Source organism: Nycticebus coucang, chromosome 14 (genome assembly GCF_027406575.1).
Source record: "Nycticebus coucang isolate mNycCou1 chromosome 14, mNycCou1.pri, whole genome shotgun sequence".
Classification (NCBI taxonomy): Eukaryota; Metazoa; Chordata; class Mammalia; order Primates; family Lorisidae; genus Nycticebus; species Nycticebus coucang.
The window spans coordinates 94,452,167-94,468,926 of record NC_069793.1 but is presented as its reverse complement, the minus strand read 5'-3'; the positions used below and the strand labels follow the sequence as shown (position 1 = coordinate 94,468,926).

The 16,760-nt window shown below is 43.1% G+C and overlaps 1 protein-coding gene across 2 annotated transcripts in view; it reads left to right on the top strand.

The window, feature by feature from the left end:
• The window catches only part of AMOTL1 (angiomotin like 1), a 177,665-nt gene that overhangs the window by 139,660 nt on the left and 21,245 nt on the right, over positions 1-16,760 (top strand). For both annotated transcript variants that reach the window (XM_053562830.1, XM_053562831.1), the window contains one exon: positions 15,148-15,293. In XM_053562830.1, coding sequence (XP_053418805.1) covers positions 15,148-15,293 — 146 coding nt within the window. The remainder of the gene's footprint in view (positions 1-15,147; positions 15,294-16,760) is intronic.

Below are 16,760 nucleotides of genomic sequence, written 5' to 3'. Positions count from 1 at the left end.
TAAAAAATGGGCATGGCTATGTTCCAGTAAAACCTTATTTACAAGAACAGGCTGTGGGCTGGATTTGGCCTATAGGTCATACTTTGCTGACCTCAGTTCCAGGCAGTAGTCATGGAAGACAAAGAAAAAGAAGAAACCACAACAAAAGAGGAAAAATTTGAAAGAGGATAGAAAATAAAGAACTTAAAAAGTATTCCCTAGATCTTACTTTGTGAATTGCTTTAGTTTATAAATTAGGATATAATTGTTATTTTCTTTCTTAATCCCATGTCAAGTGAGCATGATTATTGTCATTTTAGACACATAGAAATGCAGTCACAAACCTTATTACTCAGCGAGGATTCAGAATTAGCTGAGGATGGAGGTGGGGCTGGGCAGCCCAGCCACGTGGGTAGCCGTGGTGGCTGATGGCCTGGAGGGCGCATTCTTAGGCCTGCCTTTCCTTGTGGTGCCGCTGGTTCTTCCCACTAAGCATCTGCTGTCAGATGGAGCTGCATGTCAGGATGTCAGGCTTGGAGAGCACCTTAAGGGTTATATGTAAGTCTGATTACCAGCGTGTACATGTTCTCTGAACCAGCCTCTGAGGGCTGCTATGAGTGACCGCATCTTCCGAGGCTGTAGCTGGTTAAAAGTGTGTCCCCAGGTTTCTGTCCTTCAGCCTTGTTCAGGCCAGTCCAGGTGTGGTCATTTAACGATGGACCGGCTGCCAATACTGTGAGCTAAGCACTCTGCTGGCTTTGCAGGGACTTTGTCTCTACATCCTCCAAACACCCTTGAGGTCGGCATTGCCCTTATTTTACAGATGAAGAAACTGAGACAGAAGAGGTAAAGTCACTGGTCCATGGTCAAGTTATAGGATGGGGTAGTGGAGCAAACAAGTTTCAAACTCATGTCATATAGATCCTGGAGCCCAAACTCACGTGAAACTGCCATGTGGAAGCCACCTGCTGTGGACCAGAGGAGCAGGTGCCGGAATGTGAGAGGTTGTGGGTGGACTCCCAGTGGCTCAGAGCTTGTCAGTGCAGCTTCCACGTTTCACAGAGAAGGCCAAGAGTGGCCGTGTCTTCCCTGGCCAAACCGTGGCTCGAGTTGGGGCTGTCTGCTCTGGGGTCAGCTGGAGATCTCACATTGTTATCGTGAGAAGAATCTTGGTTGTTAAACGAACATAATTCTTATACTAGAAGTCTTATTTGGTTATAGATTATTTAGCCCAGTACTGTGGGTTCATATTAACGTATCCAGATCCTCTCAAATGAGTTCCTATGACAGGAATTAACATTCTCTGTTTCTGACTTCTACACCTATCTTTGAACTAGAGCCAGTTATAATAAAAGTTCTTGTTTAATAATCCAGTATACCCTCTTCACATACCAACCACCCACATTTATTTTATGGAGATCAGAATATAGCTTACAGTCTAAAATAAAGCAAAAAGTTTTCTCAAAATATCCGTGAAATCAAACGTTTTAGTCTCTGGAAGATAAAAAAAAAAATAAGCAGAATACAATTAATAAGTATGTGGTATGGTTTCTTACAATTGGTTTTTAAGACTATTTTTAGTTCACAAATTACAGTGAGAGCCTACAGCTGCATCTTAATGGTATCAGAGAACTTTGAGGGGATGAAGTGTTTAAATCCAGAAAATTTAGTCTTAGACCACTAAAAATAAGCTTGCATCTGTTACTAATTGTCTTTTTGCTTACGAAGTCTGTGGTTTGGTAGAAAGAAGAGGGGAAAAAAGGATCTGTTCAAAGCATGTTACAAAAATGACAGTGGGAAGGGCTCCAGAGGTTAAAGGAAAGGGGAAAACAGAATTGCAGGCAACACGTTTCTCCTCCCCGATGAGTCCTGGCATAAGCTAGTTCTTCCCCCAGATATAACTATTTATTTAGTATAAACTTCTATCTTTGGTGTAGGCTTTGATGTTAAGCCATATCTCCCATTGAAAGGGGCCGTTTAAAAAAGTGTTTTATATACACATAATAATGTTTTAATTCATGCTTTAATTATTCTTTTTTTTTTAATTGGGGATTCATTGAGGGTACAAGCTGTGTCACACACTGAGGCCCCAGCCCCTCTCTCCTTCCCTCTCTCTGCTCTTCTTTCCTGCTTCCTTTTATGCTTTAATTACTAAATGATATGTGTATACCTTATGAAAATATAGAGAGACACATAATATATACCTGTATTTGTTTTAATTAAGATATTATTTATATATAATAAAACTTACACTTTTATGTGTACAGTTTGATGAAATGTAATAATCATCACAGTAAAGACCTAAAACTTACTATATAGAGCTAGGATGGCTCTTTCTCTCCTCCGAGTAAACTGGCGCTCCCCGCCAGAATCTGTCTGCACATTTTATTACAACACAACGCTGCTGTTTGTCTTATATTATGTATAAGACATAATACATAATTGTATGGTTCTTTTCTTTAGGAGGAACCAAATTGAATGGTAGAGTCTTAACTCTGTCGTACCTGAAATTAGATGTGTCTGTTGTTTATCTTTTCATATTAAAAAAAGAGAGAAGGCAAAAAAAGACTTCTGTGGTGGTTGTAGAAAGGTTAAGTCTTCAGGTTTGGCGGATAATTGATTCAGAAATATGTGTATAGTCAAAACCAAATGCCCCGTGTATCTTGTATTTTTATTTATTTATTTATTTTTATTGTTAAATCATAGCTATGTACATTAGTGCAATCAAGGGGTACACTGTGCTGGTTTCATATACAATCTGAAATATTCTCATCAAACGGTTCAACGTAGCTTTCATGGCATTTTCTTAGTTATTGTATGTAGACATTTGTATTCTGCCTTTAGTAAGTTTCGCCTGTACCCATTCTAAGATGCACGTAGGTGTGGCCCCCTACTTTTATGTCTTCTAAAAGTTTTGTAGTAGAGTCCCTAGTGTTTTCCAGATATACGATCATATCATCTGCGAAGAGTGAAAGTTTGATCTCTTCTGACCCTATGTGGACACCCTTGATCACCTTTTCTTCCCTAATTGCAGTGGCTAAAACTTCCATTACAATGTTAAAAGAGCAATGGAGACAATGGGCAGCCTTGTCTGGTTCCTGATCTGAGTGGAAATGATTTCAATTTAACTCCATTCAATACGATATTGGCTGTGGGTTTGCTGTAGATGACCTCTTATCAGTTTAAGAAATGTCCCTTCTATACTGATTTTCTTAAGTGTTCTGATCATGAAGGGATGCTGGATATTATAAAAAGCTTTTTCTGTGTCAATTGAGAGAATCATATGGTCTTTATTTTTTAGTTTGTTTATGTGCTGAATTACATTTATAGACTTACGTATATTGAACCAGCCTTGAGACCCTGGGATAAATCACACTTGGTCATGGTGTATAATTTTTTTTGATGTGTTGTTGGGTTCTGTTTGTTAGGATCTTATTGAGTATTTTAGCATCAATATTCATTAGTGATACTGGTCTATGATTTTCTTTTCTTGTTGGGAATTTCCCTGGTTTGGGGATCAAGGTGATGTTTGCTTCGTAGAATGTGTTGGGTAATCTTCCTTCTTTTTCTATATTTTGGAAGAGGATTAGTAATATAGGTACTAGTTCTTCTTTAAAGGTTTGGTAGAATTCTGATGTAAAGCCATCTGGTCCTGGTCTTTTCTTTTTAGGGAGATTTTGTATAGTTGATGCTATTTCAGAACTTGATATAGGCCTGTTCAACATTTCCACTTTGTTCTGGCTGAGTCTTGGTAGGTGGAGTACTTCCAGATACTGGTCAATTTCTTTCAGATTTTCATATTTCTGAGAGTAGAGTTTCTTGTGGTATTCGTTAAGGATTTTTTGAATTTCTGAGGGGTCTGTTGTGATTTCATCTTTACCATTTCTGATTGATGAAATTAGAGATTTTACCCTTTTTTTCCTGGTTAGGTTGGCCAAAGGTTTATCTATTTTATTGATCTTTTCAAAAAACCAACTTTTGGATTTATTGATCTGTTGTATAGTTCTTTTGTTTTCAATTTCATTTAATTCTGCTCTGATTTTAGTTATTTCTTTTCTTCTGCTGGGTTTGGGGCTGGAATGTTCTTCCTTCTCCAGTTGCTTGAGATGTCCCATTAAGTTATTAACTTTCTCTCTTTCCGTTTTCTTGAGGAAGGCTTGCAGTGCTATAAATTTCCCTCTTAGGACTGCCTTTGCGGTACCCCCAGAGATTCTGGTAATTGGTGTCTTGATTGTTGTTTTGTTCCAAAAATTTTGTGATTTCCTTCTCAATCTCGTCTATAACCCATCTGTCCTTCAGCATTAGGTTGTTTAGCTTCCATGTTTTTGTATGGGTATGCAGATTCCTGTTGTTTTGAGTTCAACTTTTATTCCATGGTGGTCTGAGAAGATGCAAGGAATAATTTCTATTTTTTTTTAAATTTGCTGAGGATAGATTTGTGGCCTATGATGTGGTCGATTTTGGAGTATGTTCCGTGGGCTGATGAGAAGAATGTGTATTCAGTTTTTTTGGGATGAAATGTTCTGTAGATGTCTGTTAAGTCCAGATGCTGAATGGTTAAGTTTAAATCTAAAATTTGTTTGCTTAGCTTCTTTTTGGAGGATCTATCCAGCAGTGCTAAAGAGGTGTTAAAATCTCCAACTACTATGGAACTGGAGGAAATCAAGCTGTTCACGTCTATTAGAGTTTCTCTTATAAATTGAGGTGCATTCTGGTTGGGTGAATAAATATTAATAATTGAAATCTCATCATATTGAGTATTACCTTTAACAGATGTGAAGTGTCCATCCTTATCCTTCCTTATTTTGGTTGGTTTAAAGCCTACTGCGTCTGTGAATAGGATTGCAACGCTTGCTTTTTTCTGCTTTCCATTTGCCTGAAGTATAGATGACCATTCCTTCACCTTGAGTCTGTATTTGTCTTTTAATGTAAGTCTTGTATGCAGCAGATATCTGGCTTGAGTTTTTGTATCCAGTCAGCCAACCTGTGCCTCTTTAGAGGACAATTTAAATCATTCACATTAATTGAGAATATTGATAAGCCTTTTGAGAGTCCAGTGGACATTTTTAATCCTTTTTCGACTGTGGAAGTTGGAATTTAATCAAAATTTTGTGGGTGGTTTTACTTTTGTGGTGGAGGATTACACTGGTCTTTATGGAGGATAGGTCTGAGAATATCCTGGAGAGCTCGTTTAGTTGTGGCAAATTTCTTCAACATGTGAATGTCATTAAAGTATTTAATTTCTTCATCATAAATGAAACTCAGTTTAGCTGGGTACAGGATCCTAGGTTGAAAGTTATTTTGTTTTAGGAGATTCAAAGTCAGTGACCATCCTCTTCTAGCTTGAAAGTTTTCAGCAGAGAGATCTGCAGTTATTCTAATATTCTTCACCTTGTGGTGATGGTTTTTTTTCATCTGGCTGCCTTCGGAATTTTCTCCTTCATATTAATTTTAGTGAAATTGATTACGATGTGTCTGGGGGATGTCTTATTTGGGTTGAGTCATGCTGGAGTTCTGAAACTGTCTGCTATCTCAATTTCATAATCTCTTGGCATGTCTGGAAAGTTCTCCTTCATAATCTCATGGAGAAGAGACTCTGTGCCTTGTGAAGCCACTTCATTGCTTTCGGGGATCTCTATAAGATGAATATTAGTTTTCTTCAAATTATCCAGAGCTCTCTGAGAGAGTGATCTGTTTTTGCCCTCCATTTCTCTTCCTCTTTGAGGGTTTGGGAGCGTTCGAAAGCTTTGTCTTCAATGTCAGAAATCCTTTCTTCTGCTTGCTCCATTTTGTTACTGAGGGATTCTACTGTGTTTCTCAGATCTTTGAGGGCTGCAACTTCTTGTCTCAGTGTGTCAAAATCTTTGATCATTTGGTCTTTGAATTTGTTGAATTCTTGAGATATCTTTTGGGTTACTGCTTGGAATTCTAATTCGATCTTATTTGCTATCCAGATTCTGAATTCGATTTCTGACATCTCAGCTATTTGTGCATGGGATCTTGTGCTGTGTCTGCCCCATTGATCCTTGGGGGAGTTGATCTACTCTGATTATTCATATTGCCAGAGTTTTTGTGTTGATTTCGCCTCATGATTGTTTTTCACCATTGCCTCTGGCCATCCTCAGAGTTGTGGGAGTGTGTCTCCAAGATTAGACCCCAGTGGGATCACTGTATTGTTGCTAGATCTTTGTAGGGAGTGACCCTGTGTAATTCCTCTGCGGCTGCACCAGCGGGGAGTTCTGGTTGTGGGAGCAGCTCTGGAGTGTGACACACCCAGATCCAGCAACAGGGTGGGGGGTGGTGAGCACTGTTCTGGGAGTGCCTGGCGCCCAGTGACTTTGGCACAGAGAGCCCAAGGCTCCAGCAGTCTCTTGCCATGAAGGGCTCTGTGCAGAGGCAGTGAGGGCTCTGGAGGGTGGCTACCAGAGTCCCTGGCTAGATGAGTGGGCTGGTGTGGAAGGAGGGAGGTCGGAGGGTTGCGCAGCTCCCACAGTTCCTGGTTAGTGCGTGTGGAGGCCTGGCGGGTGTGGGTCAGGGGTCTTGGTGCAGCTCTTACTGAGGTCCAGGCAGGCGCCAATCGCAATCTCATAGCAGCTCTTACAGGGGTCCAGGCGGTGCCCAGTTGCAAGAAAGTTGTTACTCGGCCGCCATCTTGCCTCGTCTCCTGTAATTTGTTTTCTTGAATGCTCTTCCTTGGAGTTATAGCTTGCCGAACTTCTTTCTTGGCTGATCTCCCCATCTCTGTCTTCGTAGAGTCTGATTCCATCCAGTTCTTCTTCCTCTGCTCAGAAGCCTCTGACGAGGGTTGCTACCAGTCAGCCATCTTCCGTATATCTTGTATTTATGTGGCATTATTAGTTTGTCATTTCGCTATCGGCAGTGATATAAAAGTAGCAGTTCCATTTTTATGTCAAGTAAAACAAAATAAAGTGGAAGGTTGAACAGTACATCTGAAAGCTGAACTGGATGAATGGGTGTCTGTGCAGTCAATCAAGTTTGCGAACAATGTACGTAATAAATTTAGGCGGGTAAAAAAGACCTGTGAATTATGCCTAAATGAATAAGCACAATTCCTAGAGGGGAATACAATCTTTACGATGACTAGTTTAGAGAAAATTATATTTAAGAGAACTTTCACAGCTTTTCAAATAAATGTTTTAACAAATAACATCTAATATCTTTTATATTTTGATGCTTCAAACTGTTCGTGAAACTTGAGTTTCACAAAAAGCAATAGCTAAGTTATGTAACAAAAATAGAATAGGTCATGTTAAGACTAAAATGTGTTGTTTTCCCACATTGAACCAGTAGAAGATTTTTGTGGTTGGACTTTATTATTTTACAGTGATAAGTATTTAAAGAGTGAGGCTGAATTTGATCATGTATTGATAGGATCCTCTTATTCAATAAGCTATTGCCTAAACTTGTCCTATCTCTTCACATATCAAACACTTCAGTCATCTGAGACCCTTAAAATCCTGCGAGGATTAAAGGGTTTAGATACACTGGGAAGAACACTCAGTTCCCTGGGAAGAGAGCCCAGTAGGAGGGACAGACACACGTCAGACGCTGGACCTGGAGTACAAGGCTGATACGTCAGGACTGGTTGGAGAGCTAGTTACTCACCACCTCCACTCCCAGAAGAAAAGGTGGGCTTAGGGCAGGGGGGAGGGAAGCCTGCAGCCTTTAGGATGAGCCTTGAAAATCAATTAGTATTTTAGAGGAATTTTTATTTTTATTTTAAACTTGAGGAACAACATTTCAGTAAGTCTGTTGCACTTCACACTTGACCTCATTTCCCCTTAGTGATCCATCTCTGCAAAAGATTTTTTCCCCACATTTTAGTAACAGCCATTTCCAGGAATTTCCAGGAATCTGTAAATTTTTGATGTGATGACTGAACCAGTGGCTTTCAAACTCAGCACTCTTGTTCGAAAAGGAAGTTTCCTTGGGAGCCCTATATGTGAAACACACAACGGCTGAAGAGATTTCCGGCTGAGACAGGCCGGTCTTCAGAGCTCCCCTCCTTCCCACTTGCCCCAGGATCCCTTTCCTCCCCTCCTCCTTCCTCCTCTCTTTCCCAGGGCTCTGGGAGTTTGGTTTGAACTACTGTTCTTAATTTTCCTTATTACAGAAGTCATTTGAAAACACTGCACTCTCTCAGCCATGTAAAATAGCCTGTGTTTGTTAAGAGACCTAGTTAAATGCCCACGCACCACCTATGCCTCCGGTCACCTGAAGGAACCGTGGCAATCTGCACTGTTTCACAGGGACAGCACAGAGCGGAAGGCCCTTCCCTGAGTAACAAGGAAATTTCTTTCCTTACCCAAGAAACCTTGTCAGCAAATTGTAAAAAGTCAACAGAAAACCAAATTAGCGGGCATTAAGGTCAGCATTATATTATTACTTTTTTAAAAATGGTTATGGGTACATAATGGTTGTGTATTTTTATAGAGTGTATAGGATGTTTTGATGCAGACATATGATGTGAATTAATCATTATAATTGCATTGTAATTGTATTTTAGAGGAATTGGGGTACCCATCATCTCAGATGTCTATTACCATTTTTGTGTGTTAGGGCCATTCCAGTTCCATTCTTAGTCATTTTAATATATACTTTAACTTATTTTTAATGTAGTCACTTTGTTGTGCTGTCAGTGGTTGTTGTAACTATCTAATTGTATTTTTCTCCCATTAACCCTTGCTCTTCTCCTCCCCGACTACAACGGTCCCAGCCTCTGTAACAATCATCCACTGTTTCCCTGAGGTCAATTGTTTTAATATTTAGCTCCCATGTATGAATGAGAACATGTGAGATTTGTTTTTCTGTTAACATAATGTTCTCCAGTTCCATCCATGTTGCTACAAATGGCCAGATTTCATTCTTTTTTGTGGCTATAGAATATGCCACTGTGTGTATGACCAGCAGTTGATTCAGCCGTTCATCCATTGATTCCCAATCCTGGCTGTGGCGTATAGTGCTGGGTGAACAGTGCAATGCTATATCTTTTCACTGTACTGAACCACGTTTCCATTTGTGAATTAGTGTGTACCTTTAAAAACTAGATCATCTCCGCGTTGTCTTGCATCAGATGAGCCTCATGTGAATAAATCACTCTTGTGTGATGTAACAGTGCTCTTTGGATTGTATTTTTGTGGCCTCTTTCAGGGTTCATCAGTTTGACTGTTAAACTGGGGTAAGGATGTGTGGGCAGATGTTAAGAAGGGGCCCCCTAGTGTGGAATATCTTGGAAGCAGAGTGAACCTAAATGGTTCTGTGGGTGAAGAAGTAAGTGAAACACTTCCCGTTGTCTTTCCATTCCCACAGCCTCAGAGCAAAGAAATTAAGAAATTACTTTTGGTGCCAACAAGGACTTTAGTATCCCTGAGACTAGAATTCTCCCCAGTGTCTGTTAAATCTTGTAAGATACAATACCGGGGAACTTGAGGCTTAGGGATCTTTGAGAAATAAGAACCAAGAGGGGAAATATTAGGGAAAGACAGTGTGGCAGGCAGTTATTTGGACATCTTTCCATAGGAGGAGTTCATTTTGAGGCTCGGTGCCTGTAGCTCAGTGGCTTGGTGCTGGCCACATACACTGGGGCTGGCAGGTTGGAACCCAGCCGAGGCCTGCTAAACAATGACAACTACAATAACAACAACAAAAACAGACAGGTGTTGGGGTGGGCACCTGTAGTCCCAGCTACTCGGGAGGCTGAGGCAAGAGAATCGCTTAAGCCCAAGAGTTTGAGGTTGCTGTGAACTTTGACACCACAGCGCTCTACCAAGGGCGACATAGTGAGACCCTGTCTCAAAAAAAAAGAGGAGTTCATTTCAGCATTTCAGCAGCACTCTGGAGAAGTTCATTGTCACCAGAATTGACACTATTGGAATGCTGGTCAGCATTATCCTAAACTGAAGAAAGGGAGTAGAAGTGTAGAGAAAGAAGAGAGAGTGCCCTAGTGATCTTGTCATTACTCTGACTGGACTAGCTTCAGCCCAGTGGTCCTTCAGGTCTCACCAGCTCTCTAATAGGCATGGTGAGGAGAGGTGGATGGGAAGGTTGTTAAATGCAGATGCAACTACTTGGTGGAACCTGCCCTGTGGATGGATGGTTGTAGGAGGAGATCGTGGAAATGGGCCTTTGGCTGGACAGATACCATGGAAGTTGTCTACTTTATGGAGAATTCCAGGTTTGGAAGCACCTACCTCTTGCACACCTCCCAGTGAACATCCAGTGCTGGGCACGGGGCTCAGGCGAGGTGCACAGAGGGCCTGGGGACTGTTGCTCATGTCTCCCCTCCTTCTCTCCACCCAGCCTCTCCTTTTCTTTGACCTTTTCTCTGGTAACGTCTGTTAACCGCATTTTATTCAGAGTTCCAAAGACTGTACTCCTCAAGTCAGTCCTTCATTGAAGGTTTGTTGGATTGTGCCTGCCTCCTCTTCCTTTAACTTTGTTGCCACTAACCCCTCTTCCCACATCCAAGGCAACAAGACCCTTCCTTGAAAAGTGCCAGGAGGACACCTGACTCCCCAGAAGCAGGTGCCTAAATGGGCTAGCTGGGCATCATTATAGGAGCATTTGGAATTTGGAGTGTGAACAAACTTAGCTTGATGTATTTTTTATGTCCTCATGCTGCACCCACATGCACATACACACACATACATACATACCCCCAGGATAGATCGAACCCCCAAATCTAGTCTGTTTAGGGTCAAACCTTGGTTCTAGCTGAAAGAGAAGAATACCACAAAAGAGGTCATTTATGAGCTATAGAAGTTTGTGGAAGATGAGCTATGAGTTAAAAAAAAAAAAAAATAGAAGTTTGGTTCACGGCTCTGGAGGCTGGGAAGTCCGAGAGTATGACACCAGCGTTTAGCCAGGGCCTTGTGCTGCGTTATTGCCTGGTGGCAGGGCAGAAGGTGGATGTGAACTCGTGAGACAGAGATTTAGAAGGAATGCGTTCTTTTATCAAGAGCCCATCCCCATAACTAACCTTCTCCTTTGATAATAGCATTCATTCATTCATGAGGGCAGAGCCCTCATGGTCTAATCTAAGGGCCCCACCTTTTATTACTGTTACGTGGGGAGTCTCCACACGTGGAATTTGGGGGACCACTCATCTTTCACCTACTGAGCACCCAGTGGCCTCGTCACCTCTTGGTCAAGTGGCAGCACTTGGACTCCTCTGTCTCCCCAGTTAATTGGGACTTACGGGAAACCTCATCAAAACCCTAGAAATTAATTCCCACCTAAGAAAGGCTGTGATATAGGTTTGCTGTCGTCTTGAGCTCCAGCCATAAGTGGGACACAGCCCTTAGTGCCTTAATGCTTCCACTGGCTGACCCCATGCACTTACCCACCCTCAGAATCAATAACAGAAGTCTCCAGGGCCCACCATCCTCTGGTTCAGGCAGCAGTTAAGCTTAGTGCTCAGATAGTAATCACAGAAACTGTTGCAACAGGCTGTGCACTTTGAGCCTTCCCCAGAACTGGCAAAGGAGATGGGTTAAGATGGAAAGGGAGCGTCTTTGAATTATTGGGCCCAGCTCTGGTTTCTATACATTTCTGCTCTTTCTCTAAGCGAGGGGAGGTGACACATGGTGGAGGCACAAGTGGGGCTCCCATTTGACTTATGCAAGTGTCATAGCTCGCTTTGCTTCTGTTTTCTTACTTGTCAAGTGGAGCTGATGTGAGTGTTAAGTGAGATTTTGTTGTAGACTTCTTGGCACAGCAGCTGGGACATGTTAAGTCTCCAGGAATATCTGTTAGCTTTTGTTGTCATTTATCAAGTATCTATCAAGTACCAGAGCACGTGGTAGGCATGTTACCAACAGTCGTTCTCATCCTCAGCAACGGTCCTGAGAAACCAATCTTGATAGTTTGGTTTGAGGAGATGGAATCTGAGAGAAGTGAAGTCTCATGTCCAAGGTGACCTGCTATGTGAATGAAGGTGCCAGAATCAAACCAGGTCAGCCTGGCTGCAAAGCCTGCGCTATCGCTGTGGTTTCAAGAGCAAACAATGTGTGAGCAGACGTCCTTCTGTGTAAATGGGATCAGAGCCATCGGGCTAAACAACTGCCCGCTCCACACGGTCCAGGGTAATTCATATCCACTGAGTAAACAGACCGTTCTGGGCAAGAATTCCCTGTGTCAACTTGCCTGTTCTAGGAATTCTCAGTATATATGTTGGAGCCCAACCAAAAATTCAGTGTGAGACTTGTCTTTCTTGAGATCCACTCTGAGGGGCTTAGCTAATAAAAAACTACAGGACCTTTCCGTGAGGTGTTTTCATCCAGAGAACGCCCTTTGTATGTCCCAAAGGATGACTTTTGGAGATGATTCTGCTGCCCTGAGTCTGCATGTCTCCAGGGAGTCGGGGAGTGGATCATGGGCTCCCTGCCATGACACTCCTCTTGCCTGCCCCCTAGCCTGAATTAGATCTCCCCCCTTTGTTCCCAGCGTACCCCAGCAAGCTTCTGAGAGAGCATCATGTCACGTAGACGGTGCTCGTGACTTCCCACCAGGGGAAGTGCAGAAGGCTACGTCCCACTCATCTTCTATCCCCAGAATTTATCGTACTCCCTGGAACAACGGTAGTAACTACAGTATTAGCATAGTCGACATTAATTAAGTACTTACTATATGCCTTTTGAAGTAGGTGGTATTGTGATACTTTAAGGGCAAAAAAACAAAAGCACAAAGAAGTTTGCTTCTAGAGTCACAGAACTGCAGTGGTAGAGCTGGGTGTGAACCCAGCCAGTGTGAGTCTAGAACTGTACTTTTGACCAGTACCCACTCTGTGATGCCTCCATGGAGTAGATGCTTCATTAACTCAGAATTGTAGATGGATACACATGTGAATGTGATTGCTGTGTTTTGAGAAGTGTGACATGACCAGTGACACATTAGATCTGTGCAGTAATGAGCTAGTGGTGATGGGGCTCTTCCGTCATGCTGGGTTCCTCTCTCTCCATGACTGCACAGGAGAGGCAGCACAGGCCATGTTTGTAAACAGGCACCAGAGAAGAAAAAAAGCAACTTTGCTGTAGGGCCCGTGATGCCAGGTCACCAGCCCCGGCCTATCTAGCTGTCTGGACACGGGCTGCTGTGCTACCTCACTCATGATCAACTCCCCTTAGGTGCCAGGGGGCAATTCATCTTAGCAGGAGAGAGTGAGAGAGAAACACTCTTAGTAGGAAAGTGAATCTTAGCAGTCTTCATAGAAGGGCGTCAAGCAGATGCCCTCCCAGCAGGAGGAGCAAAAGAGTCAGAGTGAGCGAGTCCGTGAGAGAATGAACGGATCTGGACTAACCACACCTGTGGCTGTTTAGTGGAGACTGTCAAGCCCTGACACTTGTGCTCTCGTGTTAAGGAGAGCCGGGTCCCTTCCCAATGCCCTTATCACCATGGTGTTAGCGAGATGCTATATCACAGGTGTTTCTTATAATTACAGAGCATTCAAAGCTTCACTCTGGCTTCTCCTTCCCTGGAATCATCTGGTCTCCTACATCTGTCCCTGCCACTGGTGAGCGTCACTTCTGACGCTAACCCTTTCTTAGTGTCATTTTCTCAACTGGAAAGTAGGAATAATAATGGCACCCACCTCATATAGTAAACTTAGAATAAATGAACTAATATAAGTAACCATTCCTGGAACACAGCACTTATCTGAAAAACATGAGCAAATCTTGTTGTTTCTATTGTCAAGAATGTTGTTTTTAAAACTTCATGAGTGATAGCGCTCCTTCCTATCAGTGGACATGGGCTATTGAGCCAGTGTGAGGGATACTAAATAATGTGGCTATTGCCTGAAACCTAAAGTCATCAAACTCAGGACAAGAGATCTGCATAACATTCCAGAACTAACGCAGCCCTCGTCCAGTAGCCGCATCCTTGGCCTGTGGTGTGCACTGTGTGATTCAAGTAGACGGGCAGAGGCAGGAGCAGGGGTGTCCATGGTCAGTACCTGCCACCTGATGAAGCAGTGGCTTCTGGGTGAGCAGTTGGTTCACAGGTCAGACGAACAGGTATATAACAAAGGCTGTTAGGTGATCACAAGAATTCTGAATACCTAACAGCTAACAAGAGCTGGGGTGTATTGTTCAGTTGGCATTGAACTTGGCATGCGGTAGAGACTCATTCTTTCATTCGACACTGTTTCTGAACTAGGCACTGTTGTAGGCCCAGGGCATCACTAATGACTAAAACATTAAGTCCTGAATGCTCGGGTCCTTTTATACTTTACATGCATCAGCTCCACTAGCAAGAGTCATCAGAACAATATTGCATGTAGACAATGCCATGTCCATTTGACAGATGAGGGAGCTGAGCTTCAGAGAGGTTACCTACCTTGCTTCAGGTCTCATCTCTGGAAAGTGGTGAAAGCAGAATTTGAATCTAGGTCTTTGGGATGCTCAAGTGATCTTAGCCTCAATATGATACAGCCTATCTAGGAAATAGCAAATGCGGAGATTGTGTGTGCCTGTGTGTGTTGGAGGGAATGTGTTCATTCAGAATTCTACCTAAATAGCTGTCGTCGTGACATGGCAATAGAACAATGTGGTCATTATCAATTTGCAAAACACAAGACATTTGTGGTTGTGGCTTTGTTCTTGAGCTCAATCTATCATTTTATTGTTTCTTATTAAAATCATCGTGTACTTGGCTGCCCTCAAACAAAAAGAAGAACTTTTGTGCTTAGGTCGATGGCAAGGTGGAAGCCCTGCTGTCTGGCCCCAGGCACAGAGCGTACCTCTCTGGACCTTGGTTTATTTCCTATGAGTGGGAATATTAGTAGTGATATTAATATCACAGATTTGGAAGGTGGAAGCAGGGGAAGTTGTGAGCATAATAAGAAATATAGATACAAGATGAATTGAAAGCTTGAAAGTCAGTGTTGTAGAGAAGTGAGGTGTTGAGAACATGGGGTCACCAGTTCTTTGTCACTCCTCATCTCTGAAGTGTATCTACAGTCAACAGTGGGTTTTTAAGAAAATCCTTACTGTACCCACCCCCATTGTTAAGTGGGAGAGAAAGCAGAAATTCAGTTCTTTACTATTTGCATGCTTTTTATTTTTAATCCTTGCCAGATGTAGACTGGCAGTGAGCCCAGAGAGTGAGCACTTTTGGATAGAGGTAGTTTTGTTCTTGTCTCCCTTCTAGACAAAGAATTTTTGAAGGAAAAGGAGAAGTTAGAAATGGAGTTAGCAGCAGTGCGGACCGCAAGTGAGGATCATCGGAGACACATCGAGATCCTGGACCAGGCTCTGAGCAACGCCCAGGCCAGGGTCATCAAGCTGGAAGAGGAGGTGAGGCCTGACAGTGGGGACTGGAGCAGGGCGGGGCGGGGGTGCAGACCCCAGACAGTCTCCACACGCTTTTCCTAACCCCGCTGCTTTATTCAGAGCTAATTCCAGGGAGTTGAAACAGGGGAGGGATGTGGGAAATCTCCCAAATAAAAACGAATAAAAACAGAGTTTATCTGTCCCAGGGCCAGGCAAAGCAGGAAGGGCACACGTGAACACCATCAGCAGAGAGGTTGGGCCTCTCTCTGAAGCCCCGCCTGCAGCTCACTGGGTGGCAGATGGCCAGGGCTGGAAATGCAGGGAAGGACTAGAGACCACGGGTGCCTGCAGAGCAAAGGGACTGACCATCTTTAAAAAATAGTTTAAGTGCTGTGGCTTTGAATTCTCAAATGCATAGAAAAAGGCAAAAAGTCTTCTGATGGGGGGAGGGTGGAGGTGATGTTCAGCTGATCGGTCTGTAATTTCCAGAAGTCGTCATAGCTGTGCAGCGACCCTTTCAATCCAGGAAGTTTAGATTTCCCCTCAAGCAGTATGGGTTTAGTAGTTTCTGATGAAATCAGCCCTTTACCTTGAGATTTGTGGGTAGACTTTCCCAGTAGGCCTGACCGAGGAGTTAGAATGACCATTCTGAGGACCAGGCCAGGAGGTGGAGACTGTGAGTGTCGGGGAGACAAGGAGGAGAGGCGGACAGGCGCCCTCTGCCCGGCTCCTCCAGCTTCCTTGGTGGCAGCAGGTGCCCATGAGTTGTGGGGGCTGAAGAAGCTTAACTGAGGTGCTCCAGCTAACGGGCTTCGTTTGGTGATCAGCACACAGAAGGCAGTGCTGTTTTTAGGCTGACCATCATCCCTTCAGAAAACATGTCCTGGTGCCGTGTAACTCAGACGTCTCAGCAGACGTCAGCTGCAGGGATAGAGCCGCTGAAGAGGAATGTTGTTCAGTAAATAAAGATCTTGGCCATTAGAAGGCTTTTGAGCCCCACCTGTCCTGTGTAGGAATTGCAGTGTTGATGCCAGCTTGAGGATGCTGCAGCAGCCCACAGCACCTTCCTTGTCACCTGAGGGAATTCATTAAATGTGACAATGTTCACTGCAGAAGTGACCTCAGCCCCTAAAGCCAGGAGGTCTGTCCTGGGGAAGGGAGGCTGGGCTCCTTTGCTGTCATCACAGAGACCACTCTCCAGCTTCCATCTCCGTGTGTGAGGCTAAGGGAAATAGCATTTTAAAAAAAATCTTAGTTTTAATATTTCCATTATCATAAGAGTTGTGTGAGCTCCTTGAAGATAGGTTCTTTATAATCACTATCTTGGGGTCTTTTCTTGCCATTACATTTATATGAAGTCTTTGGTTGGCTGAATGTAGCTTCTCCAAAATGCCTTGAGGGTCTGGCTTCCGGTATCAGTCCTTGTTCTTATTGAAATTTCTTTTGAGTGATCTTGATTCAGTTCAGATACTCAGTGCAGGCCATAAGTCA